A 17,065-nucleotide genomic window follows, 5' to 3' on the forward strand; every position below is an offset into this window, starting at 1 on the left:
CCCATCGGTGGGTCTATCGCAGAGGGCCTACAGGATTGTGATCTTGATCCACCCAAACAAGATAGTCACTGTCAATGTGAATCGTCTAAAGCGGCTCCAGGGCTGTTGAAGTCGTCCTTACGCCGACAAAGTTCCTGATGGCGTAGAGAGCGACGCTACTGATGACGGAACGGACCTGCTGGCCGAAGGCGGCTTGCCGTCGACGAGCTTTGCGGGACGTCTCTCAATTGGAGGAAAGGAGACGGCGATTACAGGAGTAAGCTCGTTGATAGTGGACATTGTGGCTAAAAAGGTCGAGGCTCGCGAAGTACAATACTTAACTCTCAACGCGACGAATGAGGCGCTCTGGCTTTCTCGCGCCGGGCTGTCACCGGAATATGAAGCGCTGATCAGAGCATTTGAGGACGCAGACCGTAAGAAACGGGGTCTGTCTGAGCTGCGTCGAAACGCCAGGCTGGTCGAAGTCTACGCTAGCGTGGACGACGCGGATGTGTTGTTCTAGTCAGCGGTCCGCTAGGCTAGGACGGGTATGGCCCGAGGGGTTATGCTGAAAAAAGTGTCTGAGGGGGTTCAGCACTCTAGCCATCCTGTCAGTATGTGTTTATTCGTGTTGGATGAAGATAAGATCGATTTTTCGCGGCGTTCCGGAGGAGACGCATGATGAGCTGAAGTACCTGAATTGTGTAACGTCACGATTATCGACTAAAAAACGAAAACTGACAAAGGAACGACGATTGTGGAAGGAGGACGTCGGGACGAAGATGGAACGAGGACGAACGACGGTCGTGGGACTGGGACATCGGGACGTGAAACGACGGTCGAGAAACGAGTTCGTCGGGACGTGCCATACAGCGAGGGCATTGCGACGGAAATTTTGGGTAAAGAAATTGATGATAGGACGTATGTCATGGAGTGAGAAGCTAACACGTTACGGAGAGTCAGGCAAAGCATGTGATACGGACCGAGAAGAAGTAAGAGCAACATGACGTTGATAGAAGGCTTAGCATAAACTACAGCACGAAGGGTTAGCCATAGGGTGGCCCTCCTACAACTCTGCCACGTTCTCTTCGTCGGAGCCGTGATCGCCCCTCTCATCCGCCGCGGACTTCTCTTCGCTGTCGGCTTCTACGTCAAAGTCCGAATAGTCGGCGTGACTTTTATCCAAGTATAAGATCGGAGCCTTGGGAAGAGTGCAGCGGGGCTGCCGTAGCTTTAGCGTCAGAGGAAGACGTTCGACTCAAATAATCACTAATACTAAGCTCCTTATCCAAAGGACACTTACAGCCCAAGCCCAGGGATCAAAGTTAATACCTTAACTTTTATGCTTCAAAACCAGAAGTGTTTTATATACTATTATTGCGGCCAAGCCTCCTAGGGGTAAATGTATCTATTTAACTATCTAGCATAGTTAAACCTAATCAAATGCATAACGTGTGGCTTTCAGCCAACGTACTGAGAGACCTTGCTAACTCTCCAACTTATGTACTGAGAGTTTGTTAACTCTCCGGGTACTTCGTACCCCTGTGTGCTCCACACCATGTAACCCCGTTACACTCTCCCCCACTAAGATGAGAACATTCAGTTCTCGAAACTTTCCTCATCGAAGTCACGTCTTGTTAAGACGGCGGAGGTTACTACACCTCACACCAGCGCTATGAGCTCACAAACGCCTACGCATCATTGATGTCCAGCTTCTCGTCGTCGGTCCACGGCGAAATGCTCCAAGCGCAGCGCGCATCTAGCTCTCAAGCGGTCTCAGACCTACGCTCGCGCTCCGCGCCTACTCCAAGAGTTGCAAACCGCTTAGAGCTATGCTCTTAGCTCATCCGAGTCGTCGGCAACCACTCAGCGGTTGAACTTTCGCTTCACAAGCGATAGGTCGGTGGCTCGATCCCACCAGGGCGTCGCCCTCTCGTTCCATGCATAATTGTCCACGCTTGGACAAGCTTAAGAGCAACACCCTTTTAGCTCAATGGTGAAGCGTTAGCTTTTAGAGCCACAGGTCAGTGGATCGAACCCACGAGGGCACAGCCCTCTCGTTCCATGAAATGTTGTCCTTGTGGCTTAGCGGCAACACCCTTTTAGCTCAGTGGTCGAGCGCTGGCTTTGGAAGCCACAGGTCGGTAGTTCGATTCCACCTGGGCGCAGCCCTCTCATACCATGAATAGTCCGTTCTCGGACAGACGTACGGGCATCGCGCGCATCGCATTATAGCTCAATGGTAGAGCTCCGGCCTGGAAAGCTAAAGGTCAGTGGTTCGATCCCCGTCCGGGAAATCACTTAACTCTCCGGGTACTTCGTACCCCTGTGTGTTCCAAACCATGTATCCCCGTTGCAAAGAGCGTACTCTCCCTGGTTCAGATCATTCGTGACTTATGCCTGCCGCGTCCTGATTCGACTGCTGTTGATCAGCGTTCTCCATGGTTACTAAGCCCTGGCGCTAAGCGCCCCCCTGGGCTGGACGGCCACTCTTGGTATGATCCCGCCTCGTTCCCAGACATTCACCGCGCTCACTGGCATTTCTAAATGAGGCATCGGCGTGCATTTTGGGAGTGGGCCTTTCACGTGCCTGTCGAGTCCACTATGACGCTGTCTTATCGCTGCAAGATCAAACTAAAGGCCTTCAAGGATCGGCTCTCATTCTTCAGTCTCTGCATCGAGACGTCCGACTTCTTCGGCTTCTTTGAGGAGCTTGACAAGTCCCCACAGCTGTTCTGGCTCGGAGGCCCACCAAGCCGGTCCTCGAGCGACACTCGCAAGGACGACGGAGCGTACGCAGAAGATCTCACGTCTTTGGTCCAGCGTGACCGGTTCCGTTACCAGGCCACTCTCGAAAACACGCTATCCCGACAGGATCGACTCGTACGGATACCGTACCGTGCGAGCGTTCTTGGAGCAGACCGAGGCAATACTACTGCACGTCCAGCCCCATTTCCGTCCTTGCCCCGAGCCTCCGCCATCCGGAGGACGACCTCGATGGCCAGACGTACGAGGTAAGCAGCCTTGTCACCAACTCCGAGAGAGTCAGCGAGCGGAGTTGAGGCTGAGACGCCTGTGGTCGCTGCCGGAGTACCAGAGGTATTGGCCCTGTTTGAATAACGCAGTATCGTGGCTGGCGTGTCGAACGATGAAGCTGGGCTCGGCGACTTGCGCTTGGTACGAGTGGTCGTGGTGCTGGGTGAGAATTTCGATGTTTCAGACGCATTTGCTTGCTTGGATGTGCTCGTGGACCCCGTTGGGACTGAGGGATTTGACGGCGGCGACGACGAGGAGGTTTTGGACGACTCAGGGCGACAGGTAGCCGGCAATGAGGTGTCTTTGCTTGGCTGAAACTGAACCAACCTTGGGCTCGGAGCTGGAGCAGATGGAACGACGACTGGAGATGGTAGAGCCACGACGGTACCCTGCAGCGTGGAGCGCTTGGAGTCTGTGAGGTCACGAGCGAGCCGGTCTATGTGTTTCACGCCCGAGAACCATGGGTTCGTGGACAAGGCACTCTTCAACACCTCCCAGAACGCGAGTCGAATGGAGCGGGGATCGACGCCGAGAAGGCCGCGCGCCTCGAAATCGATGGCCTCGTCGAGGAACGACTGGAACCACGCGCGTTCCGTCGCGGTAAGACGTGTCGACATTGAGGCTGGAAGGTGTCGTGCGTGGGTCGGTATCGATCCGAGAATGCGGAGAGAGTTAGGTGGCTGCCTCGAGAAAAGACCGCTTGCACTGAGCTGATTGGTTGTAATAGGTCGAGGAGAGTTGAAATAGGAGCGATGTGAAAGATAGAAACCCGGAAAGGCTGACGTCAGTCAGGGACGCGGCTTGACTAGCTAACACCAGGCTTTTCGACGTATCTCTATCTGCCAAGATAGTACGCGATGTGGAAGACCGTGGCCGCGTGCGCCTTCGACGCGCTCGAGATCCTGTGAGTGGTGAATATGTCTGCGCTCGGGTGGACCATCACTGACATTGTGATCTAGGCTGTTACAACCCCTCTCCGCGACGTGACGGGCGTGTTCTTCGCTGGAGTGGCTGACTGTTTTACCACGGCGCTCTTTTTGGTTCGCAAGTGGAGAACGCTACCTGCATGCGGGTCGCCAATCCCATGGCATGGGCCTGTCGACACCTAAGTATGCGTGGGCCAGGATTGGCCTGACGCTCCTGATCCCGATCGCTGTACTGAACGAGTACGAGCCCCGGTTCGGGATTGTGGGAAAGCTGTGCGTGAAGTGGGGAGAGGCGTACCACCACATACTCTGCGTGCTCAGTCCTGATGCAGTGCAGCTGGTCTGGACGTCGTCGTGCCGGTACACACGCGGTTACGCTGAGGCCTCGTTCCACACTGTGAGCCGGACAGGAGATGTGGCATTCGGACTCTACTTGCTGGTGGCTTTGCTTTTCTCGACGATGATGTGCTTACCAGGGGTCGTCTACGACGTCTACGAAGGGCTGTGGCAAGAATGGATGGGCGTGGTGGTGCCTCTTCTCGTGGTTAATTGGTGGATGTTTTTTTTGGAGGCCCGAATGTCTTGATGTTCCTACTATGCTACTACAGCCACTTCATGAGTTTTTTTTATGACCAACTACTTAGTAGTGCTGGGGACGTACCGCTCGTGACCGTAAGCTAGCCCCCTCTCTACGCTGCCCCCAAGGGTTCAACCTCTGCTCCTTCCGAATCCGTCGTAGATATCGCGTGCTCCCTCTGAACCCCTTCGCTTGTGTTATATATACCATACAAATATTAAGTATAAATTGCCTCCAAGTGGGCACCCCCACTGACGCATGCCCACTTCGGTAATGAAGTCAGTCCTTAATATGGGGTCTAACCAACAAGTGGTTTGCCGGACCCCTGAGCGTAGCTCGACGCAGCTTGGTCCCACCATCTACACCTGCGTCAAGACAAACAGAGCAGCTCATCTTCGCCAGCAGCTCGAGCGTTAGCAAACTCAGCTTCAACAACAACAGCAACAACTGCAACTCCAGCTTCAACTCCAGCAGCTTCAGATCCAGCGGCAGCAATTGACGCATTCAAGACAGCCCCCAGTAGTGCAGCCAACCGTATCGCGATTCGCAGCTCTTGTTGAGAATGAGGCTGCTGTCATCGACGTGAAGGCTCTGTGTGCACAAGCTGAACTGGAACTTAATCAAGATCTGTTTGTCATGAGACGTCACGCAAAGCGGTCTGGCACTTTGCCCGACTCATTTGAAGGGAGGCGTTCTGGGGGATTGACATAGATAAATTGGAAAACGATCATGCTACGCTGGCGTACTGCCTTCTCTGCAAAATTACAATCCGATTTCGAGTAGGCAAGTCAAAAGTGCCGCAGCATATGGATGCCTACCACCCGGTTGAGGTGGCGACGTATCTGGCCCAGGCGGAGCAGCTACGGCGCGGTGAAGGTGCCCCTACCGTTCGCAATCTCGCGAATACATTTGCCGAAGTCACTGACAGGGGCAAGAAGCGCCCCCTTCGAGAAATCACTGCTGAGGAGCAACGACGTGTCAATGAGCTTCTTGCTGAATGGGCGGCTCGTCACTTTCGGCCGATGATGATTGTGGAGGACGCAGGTATCGCTGAATTTGTTCGCTTTACTACTGAAGAACTTGGCTCCGTAAAAGTGATTCTTAGTAAACGTGGCAAGCTAAGACTGGAGATCATCATACTGGCCCAAGAGTGTCAAAGTAGAAATCCCGCGTGGGTGTAGATAATACTCAATCACATGCGATATTTGGACTGGAAGGAATGCGAAAAGCTACATTGCTTTGACTATTCACTACGTCGGTGACGAGTTTACCGCTAAAAACTGGACGCCCGAGGTTCGCGAACTTGCCGGTATTCACGACGGAGACTCAATTGCCACTGCCATAAATCGAATTTCGGAAGAATGGTCACTCGACAAACGCTATTGCGTTTGCTTTCTGAGAGACGGTGGGTCCAACATGGTATCAGCGGCTAGAATACTGGGTCTCAAAAAGACGAAGCATGCGTTGTACATAGTCTTCACTTGTTTGTTGCTGGTGCCATTATCAAGAAAAAGAAGACGGAACGCGAATCGCAGCCTGCATGGGTGGATACTGCTGCTGCAGAAGGCGATGCGGACATTGTCGAACACGAAGATGAAGCAGTTTGTATCCCCAAGATCGAAGCGAAATCGAAGCGCTTCGAGAGATTGCTATTGAAGATCTGGATGGGCTCTTAGACGAGGCTATTGCAGCACTGCAGCAAAATGAAATGACTTCAGTGCGCACGATTGTACAGCACTTCCGAACGCTGGCTGTTTACTCTCGAAAATCGCCTAAAGGAAAGCACCGACTAGGAGCAATCCAAGTGAAGCAGCTTAATGTCAAAGTCAACGACGTAGGCCTAGCTACGCCCCTGAAGTGAGCTGAAGGGGGTGGCGCTTCTCGATCCTCGATTTGCTAAGCGAATGTCTCACCTAGATCCCATCGAGAAGGCTTAGGCAGCCGCATATCTGATTAAAGCCACGATTGAGCTGGCACGAGAGGCTTCGCCAGACACACGCGGTAATCCGCCTTCTCAAAGACCAGTCCAACCTGCTTAAGACAGCTTTATGCATGATTTTGGGTTTGGTCTCGACGACGATATCACAACCACGCCAGATCTCGAGCTAGCCTGCAAATAAGAGTTCACGAAGTACTTAGGGGTTGTTTCAGCTGTGAAGAGCTCCATCGACCCTTTCAAGTGGTGGCATATCAAAGCTAGTAGCTTTCCTATCTTAAGCCGTTTAGCAGGAAAATGGCTTGGGTGTGTAGCAACCAGCGTGCCATCGAAACGGGCGTGGAAACATTTTGACAGTCAAACGCCCCCTGTCGCCGGATATGATGGGAGACTTGGTGTTTCTAGATGAGAACTGGCAGGGACTCTAATAGATTGCTAATATAAGTAGTACATGTTCTTTACGTAAATTTTGTCTTACGTTTTCAATAAATTGTACTACAGTAGTATCCACTACTGGCAATCTCACTGTAGCATAAAGAAAACGTGCGATTTTAAGGCACTGTCGATCGGGCGTAAAACGATTAGTGGCTGCAAAAGCGGAGGGCATGTTGCACGTCATCTGGTGTCGTTGAGTGAGCGCAACTCTTGTTCAAAGAGCTGAACAAATTCAGAGAATGGAGTAGTGCAGGAAATGCGTAATCTTGGCTTGCAGATAGCAATCACAGTATCAGCAGATAAATGAGGCGTTGTTAAATCCATCGTACGTAGGTGTGGCTCTAGGTCGAGCTCGTATACCTTAGCTTCCGGCTGTATGACACCACGGATTCAGCTAGACATCCATTGCTACGACGATTTAGCAGTCGACAATAGTCTCCGACATCGGGTTTAAAGGACACAGCTACTTACCGATGAAGCACAGTCATGGTGCGTTTGGACGGGTTTCACGTCTTGAACTCGTTCGACTTGATGATTGCCGTTGATCTCGACATTTTGAGCGCTCTTTATATCGTCAAAGTCCAAGCAGTTTGGCTACAGTTTAAGCATCACATATTCATTAAGCGAGCAATCATAGATCAGTGCGAACGCTTACCAGCGCGATTGGGCTGACTAAAGCTTGAAACGTACCGCTGGACGTCTTGCGCCCGTCAATCTGTCTTCAGTGTCCATGAGCTGCTTCTGCCGTGAGCTTTTTCTTCCTCTAACGACCGCACAGGACGCAATTCAGGACGATTAATCTCTCAGTTCGCGTTAATGCTTCTGAAGGCTCTATTGTAGCCGTGACACTAGTCAGAGCCATCACTTCGCCTTCTTTTCCGAAGACGTTCAGTGCTGATGGTCTGTTTGAAACACACAATTTTGAAAGAATACATTTGTTAAGTTAAAGCACCGAAAGGGGCTACTAGAGGGTTCAGAGGGAGCACAACCCTCCTGAACGTACAAGTCGCAGAGTGAGCGTTCGGCGGTACGTAACCAGTACTACTACTTAGCGAATGTAGTGCAGTCCCGTCACGTGGCAAACCAAGGCTGGAACAGTTTTAAGGAACGGATGAGCTCGCGGGGTGAGGTAGAACGTGCCAGCGTGGAATGTCTACAACACGGCGTGTTGCTACCCACCACGGTAGTTTCGAAGCCGGAAGAGTCCGATGCGAGACCCGAAGTAGAGACGTCTGCGGCTGACATTCCTGCGGCGCCGTTCAAGCCGTTTGAGGAGTGTGGCGTGTGTCAAGAAAAGAACGTCGAGCGTCAGTCGGAGAGAAATGGCACGGTCCTCTCCCAAAAGACGACTTGACCATTTTCGCTGACTGTCTACAGGAGATGCGTGCACTAGAGGTCCAGCGACAGGCAGCTGCCAAAGGACCGCCACGGACACTACGAGAGCCGTGGGTCCTGCCCAATAGTCCAAGTGTATATTGAAGGAGCCGACTTTGGACCTCCTATCGTGCCGGGCAGTAGCGGAAGGTAAGGATTCTATTTGCGTCGCTAAGGATGGTTCAGCAGTCCGTCGGTCTGCTATTTAGTTTAGTCGTGATTTTCCCTCGTAAGAGACAAACAAACAAGAAGAAACTTTCATTTTTATTTCTACACAACTTCGTACTTCTTTTCTACACCGGCTTATCAGATATTTGACCCCGGAACGAAGGAAGACCGCGACATGTCACGAGGCCGAAAATCCACCATTGAGCCAGGTCCAGCTTGCATAAAAATGTACTTCAGCTCCAGCGCGCTTTATCACAGGCAAATTATTTGAAGCCATATCATTTGAAGCTTTAACTGCAAAGTCGCACTATTCGGTCCGCTTTCCCGAGTTAAACTCAAATTAGGTCTGCTAACTGACAAAAAAGGTTTTACTATTGCTTTTACATGGACTCTTTCTGTGGTAAATCAATGAGCAAACAGCATATGTTACTGTTACTTCGAAGTACAATTCTTCAGTCGACATTAAAAAATTAACATAATGGACAAACTTTCTCAGTTAAGTACCCCTGAATACAAATATCCGCTTCTTTCGGATCACTATTCACTGATGAGAGGATATAAGTCCGTTTATCTTTAGTTTGTAAACAAGCGGTCATCGGTAGACTTTATTTGGAGGGAATTACTATCGGGGATATCAATCAATTCATGTACAGCTGCAGCGTGCTGGCACCCAAATGATTCTTAGTAAGAATCATTTGGTGGCAGCAGATGTGACACCACCCTTTTTCCGCGTAGGTACGACTGCGTTTCAGAATCTGAGAGATGGTCAAGCTGTTATGCGCGATCGTCGGCGTACCTGGAAGCGCATTTCCTGTAAACGTTGACGAGAAGGAAACAGTGGGAGGCTTGAAGAATGCAATCAAGCGCCAGAGCGATGGCTTAATCACGGGTCCTTGGCCGAATCTGCAGCTCTTCCTAGCGAAGAAGGAGGGTGGTGAATGGTTGTCGTCGAACGATCCTGTCGTGATAAGTACACGAAGTGGAACTACTACATGTATTCCTGAGCAAGTGCGTGAACTGCTGCACCAACAAATCGACCCAGGGGCAGAAGTAGGCGAATTATTTGGAACTGCTCCGCCGATGGTGATCCACGTGCTGGTAAGGCTACCAGTTCCGCACACCCCGCTGCAGCCACAACTTGCTCGTGATTATGCGCAGGTAGTGCAGCCACAAGATTTTCATAAGCCGAGGTGGAAAACACAGGTCGACTCGACGTTTTCACTAACTGAGGGGTCGCTGTATTTTGTCAACCGAGAGCAAGCCGTGACAGACCTCTGCCAGGTTCACCGTGAAGTGTTTCTCGGCTCAAAAAACAGCCACCGTGAAGACGCGTGGCCCATTGCTCTAGCGGACAATGAGCTCGGACTTGGGAAGAGTCGATTTGGAAAGCAGTATATTCGACGTTGTCGCGAGGAATGGCCCGAAACAGTCCCTGCTGGTGGAGGATTTAAGGAATCGTTGTGCAAATGCCAGACGATTATGGTGGAGATCGATTGGGAGATTTTCGTGGAGGCCTCGGAAATGCGCGGGCGTCACACTTTAGCTTATGCGCTGAAGAAGGCCATGGATGAAAGTATTGCGCGGGCTGTGATTAACAAGGACCTATTGGAGCTGCCCGATGGAGCACAGATGCCAGAGTACTTAACCTCACACGAAGCGGGCGCCAGTGGAAATCTCGTCGACAAAATAGTGCGAGATTTTGGACCGGTGTTTATTGTCCTCGACGAGATTGGGCGAGGCTTCGAGGCTGCCACAGGCGATGGCACTGACATGAATGCGGAAGAGAAGGCGCGCAATCTTTTTTTGGCCTTTTGCTCGACAGTTTTGCAGAGCTGGATGAGCACACGAGGGGTCTTCTTCCTGCTACTAGGCTACGCGCCATTTCTTCGGAATGTGGGGGAGCGCAAAGACTGCAAACAACATGCCTCAAGTAAATTTAAGTTTGTTCGTCTGAGCTTGCACCTGATCCGCCCAAACAAGATCACGGAAATCATCAAGAGGACGCGGGTGGACGATTCAAGAGTGGAGACTGTGCAGCATCGATGGAATCTTGTTTCGGACGAGGATTTGGACAAAGCTGCTCTTCAGATGTACAGGAAAACCTGTGGCCACCCACGCACGATGCTCCGCATGTTAAAAAAATTTCCGTGCTATCAAGCTTTTTGCAATGCGGCAGTGAATTGTTTCGAATTAAAAGATGATGACAAAGAGTGGGTAAAAGTCAACCGCGAGCTGCACTATTGGCAGCCGATTCTGCAACACCTGCTGCCATCTATTCTCGGTAAGGACAACATTGACCTGAGCATCGATTACGAGTGGCCACCAGAAAGTCGCAGCTATAAGAAAGTTCCAGTCGCCAGAGTCATGGAACGCTGCCATATAGGATGGGAAGGCGAAATCACTCGAGCCAAGGTATACGCGCTACCAAGAATTCTTGCTGCGATAGCCAGCATCGTTCAGCCGCTACGGAAATACATCATGACTATAGACAAAATAGTTGACCAAGTCACACTGGCTTATGCGACCGTACTGGAGTGGGCGTTTCTCAAGCGGTTCCAAGAGCTCTTTTCACAGCCATGCCAACCCAACAGTGCCCTGCCCAGTTTTTTTGGCGTGGACACAGTGTTTGGTAAGTGGCCGGAGGTTCAATTCCCGACAGACCACTTGGCTATACCAAAAATTACCAAAGCGAAAAAGAGCAGCAATATTCCTACGCTTGACTCGCCAACTGCGAATCCTCGCGAATGGCGGCATTTGATGGATGAAATTGGGACAAGGCTGGAGTCGAGCTCGAACAATTGTTTGTGTCTTAAGCCGCTCTCTGAGTCCTCATCTGCGGACGTGATTTTCATGCGAAGTTCTACAAGAGTTGTTGGCAAAAAGCGATCTCTTGATATCCAAACGCTAACGGTGGGGCTGGCAGTAAAGAATTACAGCACAACTCCATTTGGACCGAAGGATCTGGACGACGAGTGCATAAAGTTCACTGCGATGTTTAAGAACATGGAGTCGTCGACCAAGACAAAGTTTGGTGATATGACTAACGTGCTGTTTGTCTGTGCGACAAACTATTGCCGTAGTCTTCAGAATAAGTTTCACGGCAAGAAATACTCGAAGCACCGTCAGAACGATTATCCTATCCACGTAGTGCTGCTGGACTTAACGACGCCTGAAAATCGCACTGAATTCTTCGGACTGTCGGGTGACGAAGGGTTGGCCAACGTTTTAAATGGATTAATCAACAAAACGGAGCGCGAGAGGTTGGTTGATGGAAGCTAGTGCGTACTTGCACACCAGAATGCTTGTCTTCGCTTGGCTATGATCGACCTGGCGATGGAGTTCAGATTACGGTCGACATACCGCTCATGCTCATCTCGTCGGCGCTAGGAAACCGTATCTTGTAAGGCTATTCTCAGTCTAAAATGACGTCGTAGGTACATTTCACAGATTTGCACCTCCTTTAGCGCTAACGCAACCGGACACGAACACAATATCATGAGCAAGTTGCGTCCTACTCTACCGCTTGCCTTTCTTCTTGGAGCCGTGATGCAAGTTCGCGTCATCCAAGAAGCCATTATCTTCCAGTACTTGTCGAGCGCTAGCGTTGATGTGCTTGAAGCGATCTGGACCAAGTTTAATCCCGCCGTACCAACGCGTCACCACTACAGCCACGTTCTCAGCTTTGAGCAGTTCTAGCAAATTCGACAGTTTACTTCCAGCTCCGTGTTCGCCGTCCTCGTCGTTGTCTTTGACAGTGAACTCGCCGATGATTCGATACGCCAACATGTTGTGGATCGCGCGCTCAACCTTGCGATCGTCCAGTAGCAGAGCGAGGAAAGAGCGAACGTCCTCAACACATTTGACGGGGCACGCATGAGCGATAAAAGTGCTTTTTCGGTCTACGATCGCTGTGCCGTGGACAATTAGCGGTGCAATCGCCGCCTCACGCTCGACATCGCGCACAAGTTGCGCTGTGCGGACACGAGGTCGCAGAGTTTGGGAATCGGCTTCGAAATACTCCACAGCATCAAGTTGGACTTGGACTGCAATTCCCTCTTCGTCACTGTCCTCACGGGCGTCTATTTGAGTGGAATTGAGCTCAGCGTTGGCGTATTTCTCCCTCACATCTTCGATCCACTCGTAGAGACACACTTGACGACTCGCTCGCTCGAAGATAGCAGTCTGTGTCATCAAAAATGATACGAATTATTAGATGGTAGTAATACATTTACATACCAAACGTACCAGGTTCTCTAGGATTTCATCTCTCTGGGCATTTGTCAGGCCGAAAGACTCGTACACTTCTGCGATTGGAGCGTCTGTGGACGGGTATCCTCGAGGCAAATGCACTAACAGGACGATGGCATGAGGGCCGGGCACTGAGATGGTGAAGGATCTCGCCACACCCGGTTGGTCCAAGTCACTCTTGAGCTGGATCTCGTCCTCGAAAATGGACTTCAAAAAGGCAGATATCAATTTTAATGCCCCTACCTGATCGTCAATAACGGGGAAGCTACCTGTAAAACTTCGATCTCCTCGCTCTGAATCAACGCAAAATGCCGCAAATTGCACACACTTGTCGTAATGAGACAGATTACACATATATCCAGATACAAAACCCTCTATTCTTGCAGCATGAGACCCGCATCTCTGCGTCGACGAGCAGCGTACCTGGAGCTCCGCGTTGTCCTCCATGACTAGCAAAACAGACACTAATGGTTTTTGTCCAATGTGGTGGCTCTATTTCAACATTTAAGCCAATCGTTATCAGAGTAAAACCCTCCCAGCTACCAGTCACTACCTCGACCATGGAGACTAAGCGCAGTGCCGAGCAACTGTCTCGCGATGCCCAGCGCAAGCGCCGCAAGCAGGCCAAAGCTGGGGCCAAAGACGGCGGCCAATGGAATCGTTGTATGTTCAGGGTGGTGCGGAAAAACCGCTACTGCAATATCTCCAGGTGAATAAACCCATGTATCACAACGTATCGAAATGATTGCATACTTTAGCTGACCATGGCTATCAACGCAGAGTGCCAGGCTCGCTCTTCTGCGGCAACCACCTTCCTGACTATGACGCAGTGGTGAGCAAAAAGTCTCAGAAGTTTAAAGCCGCTGCACGTCGCCGCGTGCCGTGTCCGGTGGACGCATCGCACACGGTCTACGAGTACGACTTGGCCAAGCACGTGCTGGTCTGCAACCGCGTCAAGGACGCTGACGCCATGAAGAAGCTTCCATACTATAGTCACAACATCAACTCTGGCTCACATTGCAGTAGCAAGGAAGACGATAAAGCAGCAGACGTGGGAGAACCAGGAGTGGAAAAAGACGAGGACGGAAATGAACACTCAGCTCCGTCAGCGCAAGAGCAACAAGGTATTATTGATAAACTGCAAGCTGTCGACTTTGCCGACTTGAGAAAACGCATTGAGACGGCGTATGCTTCGTGTGTTGGCGCATTGGCACTGGAAAAGCTGCACCACACATGCTGTGACCAGCTTTTTGAAGAGAAGAAGAAGGCTGGAGCTTCGAAGAGTGTGTTACGACACATTGAGCAACAAGCGTCGATTATCGGACACATGGAGAAGGTGAACTTATTAGAGAATCCGAATGCTGTATTCGTGGAGCTTGGAGCTGGAAGAGGAATGCTGTCGTTGGCGCTAGCGCAGATGTACCCAGACAGTCTGTACGTGCTGATCGATCGCGCGCACACGCGAGGCAAGGCTGATCGCTTTATTGGCGGCGATGAAGCTGCAAAGGAGAGATCGTCTACGCTGCGAGCAAAGATTGATATCCGCCACCTGAATTTTGCCGGTATGCAAGAGATTGTGAGCAAACCTGTGGTCTGCATGTCCAAGCATTTGTGCGGTGTAGCAACGGATCTGTCGCTACGAGCCATCGCACAAACACTGCCTGAACCCAAGAGTGATAAAGCTATTCTATTAGATAGCACAGTCAGCTCTAGCTTTCAGGGGTTGGCAATTGCGCTATGCTGCCATCACGTTTGTGCGTGGGAGGACTACGTGAACCCAGAATTCTTCCGGGCTCATGGCTTCAAGCCTGAAGAGTTTGAGCTGCTCACAAGTATGACTTCGTGGACTACTTGCGGGATGGGTCTCGAGGGTGACGCGGTGCAGCACATTCTCGGCATCAGGTACGTTCAAAGTATCCCAGTACCTATGAAGGTGTCGTTGTCTAACTGTTATGCGTTTGAAAACTATAGCAAAGACGAGCGTGCAGCTCTAGGACGACAATGCAAACGCATCATTGACGCTGGTCGTGCAGCGTACTTGGCGCAATTACAGCTGAAGACTCGACTTGTCCACTATTGCGACACCAAAGACAGTCTTGAAAACTGCCTGCTTCTTGCCTGGCGATAGGAAGCCTACCATTTAGCTTACGAAGTAGTAGTATATAGGCAAAGCTAGCCAAATGTCATTAACCTTGGCTCCCAACGTCGTAACTTACGACATAACGAAACTGCTATGTCGTAAGTTACGACATAATGAGACTTACATCTCAAGCAATACTTTAACCAAGTCATTTAAATCTAATAAGGTTCAAGAGGTAACTGGGGTAAATCCAGAAACAAGACAGGGAAAGGGGTGCAGAAAATCAGTTCCCACTGGATATTTTCCCGCGCCCAGCCACGGGACCTGTAAGACCACTCATTCCAGAATTTGCCCGATGGCGCGCATCCGGTTCAGCAAACGCGAAAGACCGCCGCCGTTGCCACCGTCGCTCGAGACATCGACTTTCGCCATTTCTGAAGGCAGCTGAAGGCAGTAGGCTGGACATCAAAAAGACCAAGCGGCCTCGCGAGAGAGTGGAGCTACACAAGCCCCGATGGAGCCAACGTGCTCATTGGCGAGAGCGCGCTAGTCGCACACGCTCTGAAGTCGGGATTGTTGGGCGAGAGTGAGAACGTAGACGACGTAGACATCGGAGACAAGGGCGTTGTGGATGAGAGTTCGGAGAGTAAGGAGGTGGGAGATGTGGAGGTGGCGGAAGCGTACAAAAAGACGGTAAGCGAATCTAGTGCTGCACTCACGTGTCCAGTACCAGCTACACAAGCCTCGATGGACGAGGCCATTCGAGTGTCGCAGATTGACACGAGCGCTCAGCTCTCTCAAGAAACGCTGAACGCGTTGTTCGGCTCGTCGAGCGAGTCGGACGATGAGCTCGATCAGTCAGTGGTGACAAGGGCATTCGTCACGCAGCTTAGCGACCTTCACGCTGATGAATCACATCGAGATGCGGCCGCAAGCTTGCATATGCTGTCGGAGGCGTCTGGGGTAGAGAGCAAGACAGAGCAAGATATTGTGCCAGCTACTGCAGACCGCGTCTTGCGGCCACGCGCTCATGTGAAGAAGTACATCAACTTCGTACCGGAGGACGAGAAGATGAGCTCCTACGAGAGTTTCAGCTCCGGTGAGAGCGACGGAGGAGCACTTGATGAAGACGAGATAGCAGAGCCTGCAGATCGCGGTGAACGTGATGCAGATGATGACGTCTTGTCTGAAGACGATGCTGTGTATATGGACGAAGCTTTCGTGGCTTCGCTCCAGATTGGTGGAAATGCGCTTGACAAGCGTGCTATAAAGCAGCGCGAGGAGCGATTACGTGCCATGGAGTGGACGCCTGTGTCATCGGTGTTTGAAGAAGACGTGGCCGCGTACTCGGGACTCAGTTATGAAGACGCTCATCCAGTTCGCGAGCTATGTGACCTCAGTGACTCCCCTATTCAAACCTTTTTCTACTTCATGCCCAAGTCACTGCGGGTCAATATTAACGTGGAGACTAATAGATACGGCCTTCAGCAAGTTGACAGACGTGCTCAGGCTATTCAAGCCAAGCAACTGCGAAGTCGTCGCGAGACAGTGAAGCAAATACGACGTCGCTTGAAGTCAAAGTCTGGCTACCAAACACACGAGATTCTGCACGTTATTGGGCTTCTTGTGGCACGGATGTTGTGTCCACAGAAGCGCCGCTTTGCAGCGCATTGGGCTATGGTCGAGAAGGTGCGGTTCCAGCAGGCACCTTTGGTCGTTTCATGGCTCGCAATCGATGCCAAGACATCATGGGCGACCTACACTTTGTTGACAACGAGGCCGAGCGAACACGTGACAAGCTATGGAAGCTCAGGCCTGTTGTCGACAAGATACAGCAACGATTTCTTACGGATGGTCTCTCCCAGCCGTTTTTTCGTTTGATGAAGGTGTTCTGCCTTCCACTTCAAATTGGAACACAACCCGCATGTTTATGCCGGACAAGCCTCACCGCTACGGGTCCAAGATGTCCATGGTCTGCGACTCAAGAACTGCTTATTGCCACAGGTACATTCACCTTTTTTATCTATGTCGTAACTTATGACGTGTTTTGCTAAATATAGCTGTTTATGTCGTAACTTTTTTAGTTTCGAAGTTTACGCTGGAAAACGCGATGTCAGTGACGGCGCTGACAACTCAGTTGATCATAAGACCGGTGCTGCAGCGGTCATTCGAAATCTAAAGATTGTGCTTGGAACGAACTCACGACACGCGTGGCATGCAGTAGTTGTCGACCGGTTCTACTCGTCCGTCTTACTTGCCATCGATCTTCTCGGCATGAGCATCTACGTAATTGGCACTGTCATTAT

General features: G+C 51.0%; 7 protein-coding genes and 3 pseudogenes across 10 annotated transcripts; 8 read left to right on the forward strand and 2 right to left on the reverse strand.

Annotated features, from left to right (window-relative positions):
- The first annotated feature begins 1,958 nt into the window (after window positions 1–1,958).
- On the forward strand, window positions 1,959–2,030 carry PITG_25954 (annotated as a pseudogene). Its single transcript has one exon. The product of its transcript is annotated as a tRNA-OTHER (tRNA).
- A 45-nt stretch (window positions 2,031–2,075) lies between these two features.
- PITG_25955 lies at window positions 2,076–2,147 on the forward strand (annotated as a pseudogene). Its single transcript has one exon. The product of its transcript is annotated as a tRNA-OTHER (tRNA).
- Window positions 2,148–2,202: 55 nt separating this feature from the next.
- Window positions 2,203–2,276, forward strand: PITG_25956 (annotated as a pseudogene). Its single transcript has one exon. The product of its transcript is annotated as a tRNA-OTHER (tRNA).
- A 307-nt stretch (window positions 2,277–2,583) lies between these two features.
- Window positions 2,584–5,017, forward strand: PITG_04852 (uncharacterized protein; the record flags this gene model as incomplete). The annotated part of the gene is made up of 7 exons (XM_002905509.1): window positions 2,584–2,771; window positions 2,824–2,993; window positions 3,365–3,615; window positions 3,867–3,919; window positions 4,065–4,338; window positions 4,589–4,613; window positions 4,854–5,017. The coding sequence occupies 7 exons, from the start codon at window positions 2,584–2,586 to the stop codon at window positions 5,015–5,017; spliced, it is 1,125 nt and encodes a 374-aa protein (XP_002905555.1).
- Window positions 5,018–5,324: 307 nt separating this feature from the next.
- PITG_04853 (uncharacterized protein) lies at window positions 5,325–6,379 on the forward strand (the record flags this gene model as incomplete). Its single annotated transcript, XM_002905510.1, has 2 exons — window positions 5,325–5,562; window positions 6,210–6,379. The coding sequence occupies 2 exons, from the start codon at window positions 5,325–5,327 to the stop codon at window positions 6,377–6,379; spliced, it is 408 nt and encodes a 135-aa protein (XP_002905556.1).
- A 476-nt stretch (window positions 6,380–6,855) lies between these two features.
- Window positions 6,856–7,621, reverse strand: PITG_04854 (uncharacterized protein; the record flags this gene model as incomplete). Its single annotated transcript, XM_002905511.1, has 4 exons — window positions 6,856–6,878; window positions 7,219–7,261; window positions 7,361–7,483; window positions 7,580–7,621. 4 exons carry the CDS (start codon window positions 7,619–7,621, stop codon window positions 6,856–6,858), a joined length of 231 nt encoding a protein of 76 aa, XP_002905557.1.
- Window positions 7,622–8,000: 379 nt separating this feature from the next.
- Window positions 8,001–8,525, forward strand: PITG_04855 (uncharacterized protein; the record flags this gene model as incomplete). Its single annotated transcript, XM_002905512.1, has 1 exon — window positions 8,001–8,525. The coding sequence occupies one exon, from the start codon at window positions 8,001–8,003 to the stop codon at window positions 8,241–8,243; it is 243 nt and encodes an 80-aa protein (XP_002905558.1).
- Window positions 8,526–9,193: 668 nt separating this feature from the next.
- On the forward strand, window positions 9,194–11,710 carry PITG_04856 (Crinkler (CRN) family protein; the record flags this gene model as incomplete). The annotated part of the gene is made up of 1 exon (XM_002905513.1): window positions 9,194–11,710. One exon carries the CDS (start codon window positions 9,194–9,196, stop codon window positions 11,708–11,710), a length of 2,517 nt encoding a protein of 838 aa, XP_002905559.1.
- Window positions 11,711–11,756: 46 nt separating this feature from the next.
- Window positions 11,757–13,126, reverse strand: PITG_04857 (impact-like protein; the record flags this gene model as incomplete). Its single annotated transcript, XM_002905514.1, has 3 exons — window positions 11,757–12,613; window positions 12,677–12,886; window positions 13,103–13,126. 3 exons carry the CDS (start codon window positions 13,124–13,126, stop codon window positions 11,948–11,950), a joined length of 900 nt encoding a protein of 299 aa, XP_002905560.1.
- A 113-nt stretch (window positions 13,127–13,239) lies between these two features.
- PITG_04858 (tRNA guanosine-2'-O-methyltransferase, putative) lies at window positions 13,240–14,807 on the forward strand (the record flags this gene model as incomplete). Its single annotated transcript, XM_002905515.1, has 3 exons — window positions 13,240–13,388; window positions 13,460–14,581; window positions 14,651–14,807. 3 exons carry the CDS (start codon window positions 13,240–13,242, stop codon window positions 14,805–14,807), a joined length of 1,428 nt encoding a protein of 475 aa, XP_002905561.1.
- Window positions 14,808–17,065: the final 2,258 nt, after the last annotated feature.

Source organism: Phytophthora infestans, genomic scaffold (assembly GCF_000142945.1).
Source record: "Phytophthora infestans T30-4 supercont1.6 genomic scaffold, whole genome shotgun sequence".
Classification (NCBI taxonomy): Eukaryota; Oomycota; class Peronosporomycetes; order Peronosporales; family Peronosporaceae; genus Phytophthora; species Phytophthora infestans.